Source organism: Cynoglossus semilaevis, chromosome 15 (genome assembly GCF_000523025.1).
Source record: "Cynoglossus semilaevis isolate Cse_v1.0 chromosome 15, Cse_v1.0, whole genome shotgun sequence".
Classification (NCBI taxonomy): Eukaryota; Metazoa; Chordata; class Actinopteri; order Pleuronectiformes; family Cynoglossidae; genus Cynoglossus; species Cynoglossus semilaevis.
Window position 1 is genome coordinate 5,605,129 of NC_024321.1, and position 17,540 is coordinate 5,622,668.

The 17,540-nt window shown below is 38.3% G+C and overlaps 1 protein-coding gene across 1 annotated transcript in view; it reads right to left on the minus strand.

Annotated features, from left to right (window-relative positions):
• The window catches only part of fstl5 (follistatin-like 5), an 85,573-nt gene that overhangs the window by 11,469 nt on the left and 56,564 nt on the right, over positions 1–17,540 (minus strand). The window contains exons 8-10 of the mRNA XM_025063189.1: positions 6,943–6,969; positions 6,605–6,723; positions 1,679–1,828 (exon numbers count right to left, since the gene is read on the minus strand). Coding sequence (XP_024918957.1) covers positions 1,679–1,828; positions 6,605–6,723; positions 6,943–6,969 — 296 coding nt within the window. The remainder of the gene's footprint in view (positions 1–1,678; positions 1,829–6,604; positions 6,724–6,942; positions 6,970–17,540) is intronic.

The window sequence follows — 17,540 nt, forward strand, 5'->3', positions numbered from 1 at the left end:
CTATACTATTTTCTTGGTGAGAAAAACCAGCGGGACTAAAACAGAATATTGTTAGGTTTTCTTGCTTGGACAACTGTAAGGTGGACTTTTATCGTATTAACCCAGGCCTTGAGTTATGAAGGTCTGACAGTCTGAATATTGTAAACATCCGTTTACATCATTCAGAAAACTCTGGCACGATCGCTCTTGACCTCAACTGCCAAGAAAATCACGTCCACAAATCAGTTTCTCAGTCCTTGTTGCCATAAATGCAGTTACAGTAGATGTTTGGAAAATCCAAATTTGGCCTCTGAGATGTTAGGTTCTGGTTCCTCTAGTTCTGCTCTTTAGCTTCCAATTTAAAAGCACATGTCGGTGTACAGTACTAAGGAAGAAAGGAAGGAAGGAAGGGAAAGTGAACTACTTGTCATTGTAACACAGCACACCACTGCACACAACCAGATGTGACCTCTGCTTTTTATCCATCACCAAAGTGAACAGTGGGCAGCTTTAAGACCCCGGGGAGCAGTGTGTACATAAGTTTTACACTTGTGCACATGAATTCCAGTAATTACTGCTTATACCACCATGCACATAATATCCCAGCGTAAAACCACCTACTCAGTAACCATGTTACCCGTATAGAGTATTGTTGCATATTCAGTTTTTCTAAGAGAAGCATTCAAAAGAAAACACTTCCTTTTTCACTTTGCTTTTCAATATTAAGACATTTTTCTTTGCTTTTGGTGTTTTGCAAACCAGTGAATGTCTGTCGAGCTGCATGGTTAACCGAAAAGAACCTACATTTTGTGAACTCTTGATAGAAGACATGACTTGTTGCCTATTTTGAGTAAAATAAAGCTCAATTTTTATTTTGAATAAGGAATAAAGAGAAATTGTATAAAAATGTTTTCTTACAGTAACACAAGCAAAAATGTGCAACATGTAGAAGAATCAGAAACATAGAAGATGATTCCAGAGTGGACATTGTCCATGGACTGCATTACTGGTCCCAGATCTGATTTTATCAAGTCCAGATTCGACTGTGATAGGTAAAGGATTTCAGTCCAAGGCTGTTGGATTGTTGATTTTCACAAGATCAAAATCAAACACATTAATTCAACACAGCATTCTTTCTTTTGTCGATAAAATCCTTCTAATTAAAATATCTAAAATTTTCTGCTTTAATGATAAATATGTCACTGAAGGTGGAACAGAAAATGCTGCACTGGCAAGTTGTGTGTAAAAGCTGGCACAAAGATTCAAGTTACTTCTGTTAAGTTTGTAACTGGATGAAGGACAATGCGTTGTGTCAAAGTGGAGCAAAAGACCAAGTGAAATTTTCAACAAAAATGTTCACAATGCGTTGTGTCAAAGTGGAGCAAAAATTTTCAACAAAAATGTTCCCTTGTGTAACGGCGAAAAAAAAAAAAAAAATCCCAGCGGGGTGACAACTGAAAGAAAGTTCTTGAGAATTATTTTTTCTTCAGTTCTTTTTTACTGCTTCTTTTTACTCTGTTGTAATGAATCAGAGAGTGGAAAAGAAGAACGACTGCCATGTGAGACCTGGGAGTTGTTTACGTAGAAAGGAGCGTTCTGTTTTACCTCTTTCCTGTTAACTGATCCCACATCTCATCTTCTCTCATCTTGTTTAGGTTCTGCAGAAAGAAAGGGACACTAACTAAGCCTGGAAAATTACCTGGACAGCCTTCTGAGACTGGATGTCAACTACAAGGACTCGATTCAAGGTTGGCTGTGTCACGTAAATAAACTTGTCCTTGACGTTGACCGCTGATGACCACACACACCTCTGGACCGTCTCTCCTGGTGAGATAGGACACACCTCCTCCTGAGGAAGCAATACACAGATACACAAACAAATACAAGGTGAATTAATTGTCTAATATCACAAAGAAATACTTCAGTATGAAATAATTATCCTTACTCTCTGGTCTCCCTGGTTTTTATATTTTGATATATATATTTTGATTATGTGATCTGTGATTCGTCAAGAAAATTATGTCATCACCGATGTTATCATCAAGATGATGTCCAGATGTATAACTTTTGCAATGTCTTTTCTGGCTGATGTCAGGTGTGGCCTTTATGTTGCCAATCATGGATTCATTCAGACTTCATTCATCTCCCACCACGAAGTACTTTCCCAGCGGTGGACTCACTGACTACAGTCAATTGCACGTCCACAAATAAAGACAAACAACCATTCACTCTCACATTAAAGAGTCTAATTAACTTAATCCTGTTAATGTTTTTGGATTGTAGCAGGAAACCACAGCGCAGGGAAGAAACACAGACACAGTCAGGGAGAATAGACTTACGATATAAACCCCTGGTTGGAAAAAATAGGAATCAGGAGTTTATTTATTAATTTTGCTTCAAGACACAAGCACTGTCTACATCTCCACAATATCAAAATACTGGGCTGAAATAATTATCATTTTGAACTTAAATTAAATTAAAGGCATTTTATCGTTTGTTATTCACAACTTATGAAACCTTACTCAGCAGAACCACTTTAACACCAAACACTAATGATAAAGTTCTTGCTAAACTTGTTTTGGACTGTTTGCACTGTAACACCTTGTATGACTATACAATAGTGTGGTATATCTGATCCTGATCTCTCCTTCTTTCTTCCCTGCCTCCCTCAGTTGCCCCTTTCTCGAAACACTGTTGCCAGAATGCTGCTCGGTGTGTGATTTAATAACTTACTCAGATTTATTTTGTTAACGTTATCTGAACAGAACATTGACTAAATATACATTCCTCAGTTTTTAGGAGGATCATTTTAATTCAAATTCAAATTTCCTTTTTAATTGTATTTTTTTCTAGTTTAATTTAATAATTTGGACTTCCATTTCTCCCCTCTGCTCCTCTCAGGCTAAAGCCTGAGCCTCGCCGACTCCTCCAGACTTTGCAGCATGATATAAGGAGCGGCTGATCAGCAAGGATGAATGAAGGGCCCCAGCTTGGCTGCAAGGACTCCTCTTCCTGCACTGTATTTACAACCGCAGAGGGGGGTGTTGACAGGTGCCGTCCGACAGGCCAATGTCTTTAACTTAGAAGGACAATGGGTAATTTACGGACCTGATAGAACTATGTAAAGGTTAGTAATGGGACAAGAATACTACAGAATGTATCTGTCCCTCTGTTTCCTTCACATACTTAACATGACTTTCTTTCATTCTTTCATTCTCTCTGGAAATGCAGGTTAAAATAGTCTGTCTTTGAACAAAGGCAGTGGTTTGTTCCTTACGTTTGTCAGCTGCAAATTGTCTGCACTTGAAGTTCTCACCAAGTCACTGGGATTGAGACTTGTGAAAGCCCTGAAGACCCACTCTGTGGTCATTCAGGGTTACACAGCTGTAAAATTGGACTTATTGCACCATGGTGGTGAGTAATCCAAACATCTGAATGGATGTCTACGAGTTCATTGTGTGAATACACAGAAAAACATTGTTTCTTCTAGTACAAAATATATATAATGTACTAAACACACGGATTTCTGTTATGATGAAGTAGAATTATAGCTAAAAAAAACAATTGTTATAGAGTTGTTACTGTTTAGGTAATTATAAAATTCCAAAACATAATTTTTAGCTCTTCAGTGTAAATTATGACATTTACCAGTCCTGCGATTTATTAAGAAATCATGTATTCTCAGTGAAGCTGCTGGATGATTTGTAGTTTCAATATCTTTGTGGCACAGTATCAACCATCTGTTGTGAAGAACTGGCCAAGAACTGCAGAAAGGCAAACACTTCTGTTTTCTCTAAAGGTTTCTTCTGCATCTGACTTCGAAATGAAAAGAAAAAAAACAACAACAAACAGAACAATCCAATTCCAACAAAACAATTCTAAGTGATGAAATGTTATTCAAGCAAATTAGTAATTGAATTTTGAACAGAAATGTTTGCAACTTTAGGACCCGTTGGGTCCAAAGTATATGCTCATGGGCAACTTTTGTCCCCAAAGCTGGTTTATTCCAGCTGTTGGACGTTCAAAAAGTTTTAACAAACTTTAATAAACTTAAATTTCTCTTTGTAAGTTTGCAGGATAAATTGCTTTCTGTTTTTTACTACTTTCAATAGTGTGGTTTACAAGTGATTTTGCTCACCTAAACTGCATGAAATATTTAAGATATGGCATTTAAAACAAACAGTGCTGAGTAAATTCATCGAAACTAACATACTAAATCAAGAGTTTATTTAAAAAAAAACATCAGACAAACCTGTGTTAGGTTAAGCATTAGCACACAGGCCACGCTCAGATGTCCTTTAATTTAAACAACAAAGTTCAATGCGTGTATCTAGAGTACGTGTGACCTTGCTGATAGGGTTGATAGATTCGATCGAGTCTCGTCTGGTGTTTTGTCTCTATTAGTAAGGTGAGGTACTTTAAGTACATAGTAAAAGCCACTTGCAAATACAGCGTTTTACACTGATCTTAGCGGTTTGGAAAATCCTTGGTTACAACACATAGTAAAAGCCACTTGCAAATACAGTGTTTTACACTGATCTGGTAGGCAGTGGAGGCTACAAATAGTGAGGCCAATGACTCAATTTAAACCTTTAGCTCTGTCTCATTTATACATAGCCGTCATATTTGGGATCCACATGTTGGAAAATACTATATAGATTGTCGTGTGAGACAAAAGACAACTATGCTTTTGATGCATCCTTTAAGGAGCTTTTTTACATTTTTTGCGGCTAAAGTAATAGTAAAGTAAAGTAATCCAAAGACACGACCTGGTATGATTTCTTCTACAACCAGACCCCAAAGCTTCATCACTGATACTATGCATATAAAGACTTTATACGGTAGTGAAATATAATGGATCAGTGATCCGAAGTCCATAAACAAATCAATCATTGCTTCGCAAACCCGGCACCACACTGCGAGCGGCCTTGTGTTCGTGCAGCAATCCCCCAGACTGCACTGGAAGTGGAGTTGCAGCACTCACAGTGATTGATAATGTAATATAAACACACCTCTCAGAGGGACGCTGGGCTGATTGTTGGGCATTCGCGGCTGTGCATTATGTATAACAGCCATCCAATCAGTGCAGGACTCAGGGATGAAATGTAGCTGAGCGGAGAGAGTCTTTTTTAACTTGTGTAAATCTAATGGTTTCTAACAGTGAGTGGCACTGGATGTTTTGTTGTTAAAAGGTCTACTCCTCTATCAAACACTTTAATATTCAACTAAGCATGTGTCCACGCTAAGGCGATATGCCCTCTCAACATTTGAAACTCAAGAACTTAATTATGCGGTCCAGAAATTAATTAGCAACATTAGCAATAATGTTACAATGGGTACAAATATTAAGCTAAATGGTAGCTATCAACATCACTATTAGCTATCGACAGCTAATACTAACTTGCTATGACTATATGCCTGATATAACAAAAATATTCTGGTGGTTTTAAAACAAAGAAGAAAGAAACATCGTTAGCCTTGGAACAGCACTCTCCATCTAGATTCATGTAAAAGCTACATTATCAAAGTTTCAGGGTTTTGTTTTATATTTCATGGTGAAGAACGTAGAAGTTATTGATACAGGTCTGCCAAGGACTGACAACACTTTTAAAAGCACCTCTTAACATTTGGTTTTACTATCTTCTTTTTTTGCCAAAAGGCTCTACTGTAATAAAGGAGAAGTTCTCAAAAGGTGCATTTCACAGCATAAAGGTTCGCTGACAGATATTAATCATTAGTTTATAGACTCAGCCGCTGCACGAGGAGGATGTGCAGGTCTTTTAATGAGCCGCTATGCCACAGAGTCGTTTAAGTTACGTCTTGAGTTATAACACTTGTACTGGTGAGCTAACTCCGACAGGCAAATTAAGTAGAGCTGTTAAGACGCAGGCATGACAAAACTGGACTCTGCAGCACAAAGTGCTTTGTACAACAAAATGGTTTATTTAAAAGCACGTCTGCCTTTTATTTTGCTTAGTACGAGAACTGCTGCTGCTGCCGCTGCTTTAATTACACTCACTGCCGCAACAGCCATGTATATATCATCAGGTTTCAGGTTCTTTCTTCCTAAGTAATGAATGCCACCAAGAGACAAACTCCAAAGTACTACAAATATTGGCTTCCTAATAATGTCTAATAAATATACTAATGGCAATTCAATGGTAACTTACTTAGGATATGCAGAAATAGGCTGCAAATATTTGCTAATAGACACCAGTGATGAATCCATGTCTCTTTCAAAATACTAGGTCAGTTAATAGTTGTCATTGTTACTAAAACCATTAAAACCAGACAAAAGATTTTGAACTTTCTTTTAACACTGATTTTTTCTTTATTTTTATTAGTTTATTTTTCCATATAAACATTTATCCAGTGCAATGAAACACTGCCCTATTTATACAGTGTAATCCTCAAAACTACTCCAAATATACAACCTCAATTTTGGACCATGTTGCTTCTTACCTAATTTTAGGAACCATGATCAATTCCAACTTTCTAGATGTTTCTCGTCACACAGATGCCTGATGTGCCCTATTTATACAGTGTAATCCTCAAAACTACTCCAAATATACAACCTCAATTTTGGACCATGTTGCTTCTTAGTTTATATTTACACGCCACTCACCTGCAGAGCCAGTAACTTCTCACTGGGCTTAATGTGTCGTTGAATCTCACACGCTACAGGCTGAATGACTTTGATGCCATCGTCATAGAACACATAGAACATGTTGCCAATGCCAAGACCTGCAGGAAGAAAAGTTCAACATAACGCTAAATAGCACATCGGAAATAGCTCAGAACTGCACCGTGTGAATGTTTGCGACAGAAATAAGCCTTTTACACTGTTATCTCTTTTCAGAGCATCAAATCATTTAAGCCTTTTCATCACAGTTCACCAACGCCATTACAAAAATCCAATTAACTCAGTTTAATGAATGTGGAGGAGAAGCTGTCTAGACGTACCTTCTTCTCGCCACAGAATGTTTGCCACTGCAAGGAAGAAGATGAAGGAAAAGAGAAAAGATGAGGTGAAAACACCACAGGAATCAATAGTCCCCCCCCCCCCGTTGTAAGAGCTAACAGGCAAACGCTAACTCCTGCAGATGCAAAGAGGAGTGTGAAAAGAAGCACGTGAAAGTTTTATGGAAAGAGTATTCTGACACCTACTGCAACAGACAATCGACGGAGCGCCCTGCTTGGAAAAATAACCTGGTAGAAGGCGTTGAAGAAGATTATTTAGTGTAAAATTACTTAATTTAGTTACATCAGATTGTTTCACTAATTGTGATGAGGTTTAAGGACGAGTGACTTAGACAAACCTTTCCAGCCCAGATGATTTTTATAAGTCATAGTGCAGTATGCTGCTGATGCTGCTGTTTCGGTGGCAAAACCACCTCCTATTATGTGTTATTTCTTATTACGCTCAGTTGAATGTGCTAATGGTGTGTAAAATGGAATGAAAGTGAAAAAAAAAAGCTAACAGGATAAACAGCCTAATTCACAATACACACCCTTTCTAAACAGTTGTAAGGTAACCTATAAGTTCAATGTATTCTCATCTTGGAGTAATGTTGATTGAATAATTAATAAAATGGGGAGCCTAAGGTCTACACTGTGTTAATTAGTCAATGCACAGAGTCCTGACCTGAACCCGATAGAACACCTTTGGGATGAATTAGAGCGGAGACTGAGAGCCAGGCCTTCTCGACCAACATCAGTGTGTGAACTCACCAATGCGCTTTTGGAAGAATGGTCAAAAATTCCTATAAACACTCTCCTCAACCTTGTGGACAGTCTTCCCAGAAGAGTTGAAGCTGTAATAGCTGCAAAAGGTGGACCGACATCAAACTGAACTCTGGGTTAGGAATGGGATGGCACTTCAGTTCATAGTATGAGTCAAGGCAGGTGAGCGAATACTTTTGGTAATATAGTGTACATGGATATACCCAAACATGACTGTAAGTATTTGCTCCATAGTGTAGCAGTTATCACTGCAGCCTTATATATTATATATATAAGGACAAACTCCTCCAACCCCCTGGCATCAATTCTATCCCTTGTGTAATAGCTGCAAAAGGTGGACCGACCCCTGGCATCAATTCTATCCCTTAGTGTGACTACTCTTTCATTGTTCATCAGACCATCCGGTGGTCTCCCCTTTTCCACCCAATCTCTGTTTTAGGCATTTTCATGTCAAAAACCTATCTCCAGCCTAATTCAAATCTGATTCTAATCTCACCTCTAATGCAATGCTTATTCCAGCCTCTTGCTCTGGTGGACAGATGCACAGAGCCAAGAAAGAAAAAAGGGACAAAAAAGGGAGAAGACAAAACCAGCTTGACATCTCTGTGCAGTGAGTCAGCTGTAATCCTCTAAAATAGCTGTGTCGTGTACTTTCAGTGCACTCTTGCATACATTGTTCAAATTAACACAGTGGATTCTACAAAAGAAATAACAATAGGATAAGGGAGGCAAAAGAAACAATACATTTATTTGAGGTGTGCCAAAAAATTGGAAAACAGATAAAATAGAAAAGAAAAGTTGAGATGAGATCTTCTGTGCCCAGGTCTTTTTCAATAGCCCCACAGTATTGATGCTATTCATCACTGGGCAGAAAAACCATGGCTACTTTGCGCATACAAGAGCCCCATATATCAACTTCATCATCCATATAGCAAAACAAGTCGGCTGCCACTGTCTGCACTGAGTTCACTTTCTCTCCGGCTCTAATAACTGTGTTTCCACAGAGGACTGGGGAAACGCCATTTTTACCTGCCATCCTAGCCTCTGCGGCTCCTACCCGTCAGCAAGGTTACATAAATTCAATTTGTTTACAAGGGAACGCTGCTGCGACAGCCGACCAAACAGCCCGTGGTGTTCTCCACACTGGTGTGGCAGAAGACAGCAGATACATAATATAGGGTAACTAATTTGGTTAGAATTTTGTAAATGTAAAAAAAAAAAAAGAACATGAAACACAGGGAGATTGCTCTAGGTGTGTTCACATAACGTCTTTCTGCCACAAAATGGCAAATAAGACAGCAAAACAAGAGAAGTTCAACTCCACTCAATGGGTTTGTTTAGAGCAGAGCTTAAACAAAGGCAACATTTCCAACGTACTGTAAATGAGTTTGAGCAGCAATAGAACCCAGTTATAAAACAAACTTATATCAAACTGATGGGAAAATAGAAACCAATACCACTGCTCCCACATTACATTTTGCAAGATTAGTCCAAGGCTCAAGGCTACAACATCCTTAGGTTCATTTACATTATGTCCTTGAACAACAAAGGCACATATCTTAGATACACGAGGATGTAAAACAACAATAATGATACAACTATAATCTGTGTATTGACCTAAGTGGGTTTATTTAATAAAAAAAATCTTGTTTCTGACTCGGACTCTATCTTCAGGGGTCACCACAGCAGGTCATTTGCTCCTGTCTCACATTGCCTCCTGCCTTATCTTTGGTTGTACCACCTCCATGTCTGCTTTTAGTACAACCATAAATCGTCTCTGGTATTACCCCCTGCATCGCAGCTACATCTCTAACAACCGCAGCACAACATATCTATTGCCATGGTTCATGTCTAAATCATCTCAATCCTTTTCTTTTAAACTTCTCCCTAGAGTACTGAATGATTGCAGTCCCAATGATTTGACAATTTTTAAGTTTGACGTAGCTTCATACGCTAGCATAAAAAAAAGGAACTTATGCTAACCCTTAACTGGGTTGCATGGTGTTTTCATCGATGTCTGGTTAGAGTCCCTTGTCCCTGACTGCTTGTCAAAATGTGACAAGAGGGACATGTCTTATGGCAGCATTACTGCTATTTTGGTGTGAGCTTTTTTATATTCAGAGAATGTGGAGCTCAGAGCTCAGAATACAAAAGCTTTGTGATGACTTTAGTCTGAAATTAGTTGTTCTCATCCATGCGGGATCAAAAGGCCCCGAAAGATTTCAGAACTCAGGTCCAACCAATTGGTTCAACAGCACTGATTTTTCTGATAATGTCATGTTTCTGAACCACAGTGAATCTGACTAAAATAATAGTGTGAACTGAACATCAGGGCAGAATATATAGCATCAGAACAGAGATTGTCATTAAAAATAGGGACATGGCTTTAATAAAAAGCAATAATAGAGATTATGAAAATGAATGCTTAAATAGATGGTGAATTCTCAATGTTTAATCCTTTCTCAAATCAATTTCAATTTTACTTAAACTATCATCTTTTCTCCAATAAAGATTGAAGTGTATTTAGAACCAAATAACAGCCTCTCTGCATCACTGGAGCTCATTATAATTGTGTCTACCCATTAGTTTATTCTTGTTCTTCTTTCAGCTGCTCCAATCATCTGCCAACATCCCATAGTGTCTTCAGCACATGTCCAAACCACCTCACCTCTATAACCTTTACCCTTTTTCCCCACTGGAGCTTAATATGGTACAGTGATGCCTCTCCTATCGTGGTAGTTGCATTCCAAGATCGCGAAGTAGAGGCGAGATAGTTATTTACCCTTTACGAACCTCCCCCACACTGTTATCAACCCTCCCTTGACTGTATTTTTACCCTTTCCCACACAATTACCGTGTATGCACAGTAGAGTTGTATAATGGCGACGCAGAGTGAAGTGAATGAGAGTGGCTGACAAGGGGATATGGAACAGAAGGGAACAAAAGAGTAACACAGAGTACACATTGTATTAGCCAATAGTATACTGTGTACGATCTCATCTAGGTGAACAAAGCTACCGGCTATCTTTCGCAAATGCGCTAATCCCAATTTCAAAACTTGAATTGCAGTTTTGAAGCCACATTTGTTTTGCTATAGGTCACGATATAAGAGCGATCGGATTAAAAAAACTCCCGTTTTCTCTGTGCATGTGAGAGTAGAAAAACCTCAAACTCCTAGTCCACATTACTTTCCCCGATCATGCATATTGTTCACTTGATGCTGTCTCATCAGTGCAGCTCTCCTCCTGTTTGATTGCTGGATGAAAGGATAAAAAATCACTTTCCTGCTATGCTGATCACATGACAAACGTGTATGTGTCCATTTAGCAATTGCAAAACATCAATGTGCACTTGATCCTTTTCTTAATGGAAACAAAAACAGGTATAGAGTGGGCGGTGGAGCCCAAACTAAAAGTCAATGTAAACAAAAGTGTGTTCTCTGCACTTTAACTACTACAGGATTTAATAATGTAATAACTAATATGGGAGTCGATTCAGGATTGAGTAAGAAAATGATCCACCTTAACCGTCCCGCTGATCTTCCCATCCATCCTGGACACTCCTATTGAAACCTCAGCATCTTCAGTATGTGTCACTACAGTCTTATAAACTTTATCTTGAAATTTTACTGGTATTCATTTATCACAAATTAACCAGACACTCATCTTCATCTATTCCACCCTGTCTGCATCCTTTTCATTACCGCTTTTACGTACTCTCCATTACAGCGGATGGTTGACCCCAGGTCCAACATTTACTATCCGTAACCCTAGCAGCTTCACACCTCACCCGTGTTTTTACGTGTTCTATCTCGCTCCAGCTGACCTTTCTTTTCTCTTTGCTCCATAGGTTTTCCTCCACCTGCTCCCTTCTCTAAACACAGATTGCAATGGCATCTGCACATCATGATCCACACTTCTAGTTTAATGGTCAAGTGATTGAATCAAACTGTTCATTACCGTAACATGAAAAAAGTAGAACAGAGCTGGTCCATTTTGCATTTTGCTAACCCTACCCTGAACCTGTTTCTCAGCCCTACAGCTTTCCTAAAAACTGTCTCACTGGTTTATTCTGCACCACCCTCACATACTTCTATGCCACTCCTGGCTTTCTCATACAGTGCCCCAGTTCCTCATAAATTTTTTTCTGGGCTTTGGACCAGTACTGGGAATATGTGTAAACAATAGATATGTTTTCCTGTCTGGCAAATAACATACACCCTCGTTCATTTAAAGGGTTATCATTGTGCTATGTATTAGGGTTAATAAGGTTAGGACAATTTTTGACACTTTTTGATAACCCTAAGATATTTGGATATATCTAAATTATATTTCTGGTATACTCAGTATACAGTAGAATAGAATATTTTTAAGTTTTATTCTGCTTTATATTTTTGTTATTTATTTTTGCTCAATTTTAGCTCACGGTGCTTCTTCTTGTTATAACAGTGTACGCGTGGGTCATGAATGTAGGATCTGTAAAACCTAAAAAATGGTCACGACTGAGTACAGTAAGACTGAATAAACTTGCTTTTCAGCCCACTGAATCTCCAAGACTGCTTTTTCCCTGCTGTGGTATTAAAAGGTCATTTACTGCAAAACACGAAGCGTGTAGAAAAGTATGGAATATATAAAACCATAGAAAACAACTATGCTGTGGAGGCGACCAGAGTAGGATGTACAGTAAGAAAGAAAAGAGGAAAACTACTGTGCATTTCAAATTAGTAATAACATGCATTTAGGTTCACCACTTGTTGAAGGCAGATTTTTTAAAATCGTAAACTCTGATTACAGCCCTTCTGACATTTTCATCTGTAAACTTTTTGAAATGCAATAAGTAGAGAGAAGTACTCGGCACATACAGGGTGTAAAAGTGTCTCTGACTGTATAAGCCTTTAGGATTTGTCTGTATTTTTGGAGTCGAGTTGACCAGTCTTATGATCTTTAAAAGAAAATGACAAAGAGAAAAATAAATACATTTTGCTGCTTATGGCACAAACATAAACTGAAATGGTTGAATCACTACTACTTTTGTAGCTTTCCCAAAATCTGTTTTAGTTCAGTTTTAAAGAGGGTAGAAAGTTTGATTCATGTAAATACAATGTAATTTGTTGTGGAACAAAAAAGCAATTGTTTTAATTTAAATAAAACAAACAAAAAAAAACATTCTTGGAAAAACATTTTATATATTTACCTATACTTACAAGGTGAGGTTATAGTTTAGTTATTTACCATGGTCAGCATTTTAGAAGTCAAGTTTGTCTTGCTTTTCATCAGCTGGTACTGATTTCACCTGTGCTCAGATCGCCAGGAGAACATCAGGAGTCATTAGGTTGACCTGTGTTCTTCCACAGCTGAAGTTAATCAGTCTGAGGAGATAAAAGCCAGCTCCTCTCCCTTGCTCAGTTGGTTGGGTGACTGTGGGGCAGCAACACTACTTGTTGTCAAACAAACATTTATTTATTCATTCATTCATTCATTCATTTATTTTTGTGTGTTGTGTTGTTATTCTGAGGAAATTGAATTTTAAAAAGGGGGCTGTTTAAATGTGTGTGCATGTGAAAATTCTGACCAAATGAAATGGTTTTGTTTTTGGTCTGGGCATGATGTTCTATCCTGTGAACACTTTAGTCCTTCAACCACATTCAAAAGGTGTTGAGGACACTTTTTTCCCCCCATGTTTTAATGTTGATAGTCTCCCATAAAAAAACTATCCTCCTCCAGATCACTATTATATTTTGGGGGACTGTGATATTCAATCACAACTGAATGGAAATCAAAGTAAAATGCTTGCCTGAAAATGTAGTTTTACATTGGTATTCTTAAGAGAGTAGGAAGATGGAGGCTTAAATGTAATTTTATACTGTATATTTAATGCATCACCTAAAACTTTTGTTCACTGGGTCATTTTTATTAGGCCTTTATTTTCAACTTTTTATTTTCTTTGTCACACATGTAGTTTGTTTTTCAACCCAACTTCACATGCTATAAATTATTTTTAAAAATGCAGAGTTTTGCATTTCTTGAGAAATGTTTGTACTTTATTCCTTCATTCCTAACCACTGTATACTGTCGCCTGCAAACCTGTGATAAGACACAAAATGTGTAGCATAATGAAGTGACACAAAAGTGTGAGAATGCCAAAGCTACAAACAAATGCTTTTCCACAGTCTTCCAGATCTTCTGACATCACAGAAATAATCGGCACATTGTGAGGGGCAGATATTTATACCACTTTAGCAGCAGGCTGTCAGAGATGGATGGTTCTCAGCCCGCTGCTGTTAGACTGTTAGAGACAACTCAGAACAGCTTCTGCTCAAATTGTTTTTTCATAGTTATTTAAAAAAACCAAACAAACAAAAAACAGCGTGTGTGAACCTGGGAAGACTAGTTCTTACTTCTGTTTCTGCTCTGTTTAAAAATACAGAATTTCAAGCATTGGAAACACTGCATGTTTGTTTGATGTCTCATGGTATTTTTCTTTCTACATTTTATTGTTTGGGACTTTACTGACAACAGAATTAGTTTGACATTCTGCAAAATGGACTCAACATTTCCAGGTAGAGGACCTCCATGGAAATACCTGGAAGTCAAATTTGTTTATCAATCCAGTGACATTTACATTGCTTTTAATTAGGCAGGTATACAAAAGTTTGATCTGTTACGCAGTATAAAAACAATCATATTTGTTCAATATGTTGAAGTTTTATATATTTTATAGATTCATATTCTATAAATTAGAAAATGAATCTGTCTGAAAAATCCTCCCTGCGTATCTGTTGCAACATTAGCTAGTCAGTTCCATCCAAAAATCAGTGTTTGAACAGTGTGGGGATAATATTTCTGCTCTGGATCTGTCAAATCACGTGCTCAGACTGAGGGACAGTGCTGTGAAACACATTGGATGTCTTCAACTGACAGAGTTTGACAATGATTGTGAACAGAGGCAGTTCACATGAGCCCTCACACCTGATAACAAGGGTTTAAAGCTCTTTGATTGACCAGGTTTGATGTTCTGGAAAGTGGCTGGTGGTGTGTTTAATAAAAAGGGATGTTATAAAGAAGAGTGATGTGGTTCAGAGGCAGAGGATTGATCCTCTAAGGACCAAAAATATAGATTTAAAGATTTAAGATGACCACAAGCACAAATTAGCAAAAATAGTTGTTGCTTAAGTTAACTTCCATATCCCGTGGTGTCTCCACCATGGACACCGTGGTGGAGTTGTTAATGCCCATTAGTTGAGAAGTGTGTGTGTGCATTACCGTGCAGTGTAAATGCAAACGTGGAGTGAAACTAGTTTTGCTGCACAACGAATATTGTGTTAAATGACACTTTGAAAATGACATTAGAGATTTGAAGCATAACATTGGGAAGAACAATTGCAATGTCATCATTCAGGCTGAAATAAAGAAGCATGGTACTATGGAAGAGTGGTAAGAGGTTGTGTAAGACATTGGAAACACTGTTCGTTGTGACATTCCAATTGGATGGTGATGATTCCTTAGACACAATTGATCTGTATCTTGTATACAATTCGACTCAGGGGCACAAAGCTGGATATTCTGTGAAAAGTCGCAATGTCCTCACTGAACTACTCACTGAAAAAGATGATATTCTCATCAATAGGCTGGAGCAATACATTTGGTCCTATAGTCTTGACTGCAACATAAAAGTAAAATCTGTTTCTTCCTTTTTTTTTTTTTTGTGAAGTTTTTGTGCTGCCACGTCTGCTGGTTGTCCGCTAACTTCCCTTTTGAACCGCTGTCCTGTGGGCTTCCTCCAACTCCCACCTCACCCTAAAAGATGGTCAGCAATATCCAACTCCTTGTACCATTTTGGCTCACATTCGAGGATCAAAAGCTTCAAAGTACAAAAGCGACTTCTGACCTCACTGAGCCTGATTCCCTAAAGCATGACAGGAAGAGTAGAGGAATTGTTCTGCAGGGAGGGAAGACATCCAAAGAAGTCAGACTTGTGGAAAGGAGTACACAGGAGTGTGTGACTGGACTGCAGAGTTGCAGAGTGGCTGCACACACTGCACACACAAGAGTCATAACACACCACCAACTGGTCCTTGATCCCCCAATGGACACATTCTGACATTTCTGAGAAGCTCAGAGTTAATTATGCCGTAGAAAAATTCTATTAAAGTCGACAAGCAAAAAGAGACTGTTGTGTCAAAAATGCACCCAAATTTAAATAAGGTCAATGGTGTCACAACTTTAACCTTTGAAAAATGTAGCAAATACCACGGCACAGAGTTGGAGAATGACACAAAGAAGAATTAAGTTGAGCTTTTAAGGAGTATCATAAGACCCGGCCATGGAAAAACACATCTGTAACAGTCTTTTTTTTTTTTTTTTATCACCTTACCAACCTTCTGTCACCCCAGTTTTTGCCTAAGCTGCTAAAATATGTACATACCAGATAAACAGAGTTATCTTTGTGCTAAAGGTTAGCAGAGGATGGTTGTGAAAATTAAAACTGAAAAAAGTACATACCGTTGAAGACCATATGTAATAGGGACAGTACCAGTATTATGCCATGACAGGGGCTCCATCAATGCATCACAGGGTATAAACAAGGTATGGCACGATCTGAAACTCAGGAATGGTGTTGGTCCGAATTTTCTTTTAATTTAAATTTTCAGGATCAAACATCAATTAAAAAACAAAACACCATATCCCATCTGATCTGATATCCAAATGCTCAAAGCAACTTCTACATGTCATAAACAGGGACACTTTTGCTTCAGTGGCAACAGGAGCCTGTGGCACACTGGAGGAGGACAGAGGGTACTGGATTGATAGAAGTATCCGTAGATAAAGAGCAGTTATAGCATCGGACATGAAAACGTTGTATCGAGCCATCCCTGGTATAAGGGATAGACTAATTAATTTCTGATTATGAATAAAGCAGTTTGCATATACATACAGGTTTTTCGCGCAGAATCCTCCACAAACAGTGAGGAGATGTCCTCGTCCACACCGGCCTCATTTCTGGCGATGCAGGTATATGCCCCGGTGTCTTCAAAGTGCACGTTGCTGATGTGCACCTCACTCCCATTAGCTTTGAGGTGCCGCACAGGAGAGAGACAAGAAAAAAAGGTGGCAGAGATAAAAGGTGACTTCATGCTACAATCATTCTGTGACATGAGAGAAGGGTGAGCGGGGTTTGTCTCAGACAGGTGCGTGGGAGTTCAAAGAAGGAATATAGCAAACGCTGATGCCACATGAGGCTTTTCTTATTTTGTGGCTTTGTGCATGACCTCAAAAGAAAAGCCTTTGTCTTTACTGTTTGATGACAAACCCACAGAAACCTAAAGTTTGTCTGTGAGTATCTGATGCTGGGGTTTCAGAGTGAAAGAAATTTCTAAGGCAACAACAGTGACATCTCCAAGCACTCCCCACCTTGTATCTTTACAAATACACACATGAAAAACAAAGAAACTACAAGACACATCGACTTCATTTTTCTCGACGATTGAGCCAAAGTGCCAAATCAGAAGACAAGGCAACTATGTAGACTTTAGTGATTTAAGATCTTAGAAATGTATGACTAAACAGACTAAAAAAAAAACAAAGTACCTCTTCTCATTATGCAGTAAGGTATATATAAAAATATATTTTTATGGTTGAGAGGAGAGAAGCTCATAGGATGTGCAGTGGTAGTAGATGATGGCAAGAAGATAAAGTCATATTTAACATAGCAGGGACATGTTATAATTCATTTTTGCACCTTTATATCTTAATGAGCCACTGCATGCTCCATCCACCTCTTTTGAGACAAAATCTTGTAACCCTAGATGTGGTTCTGCA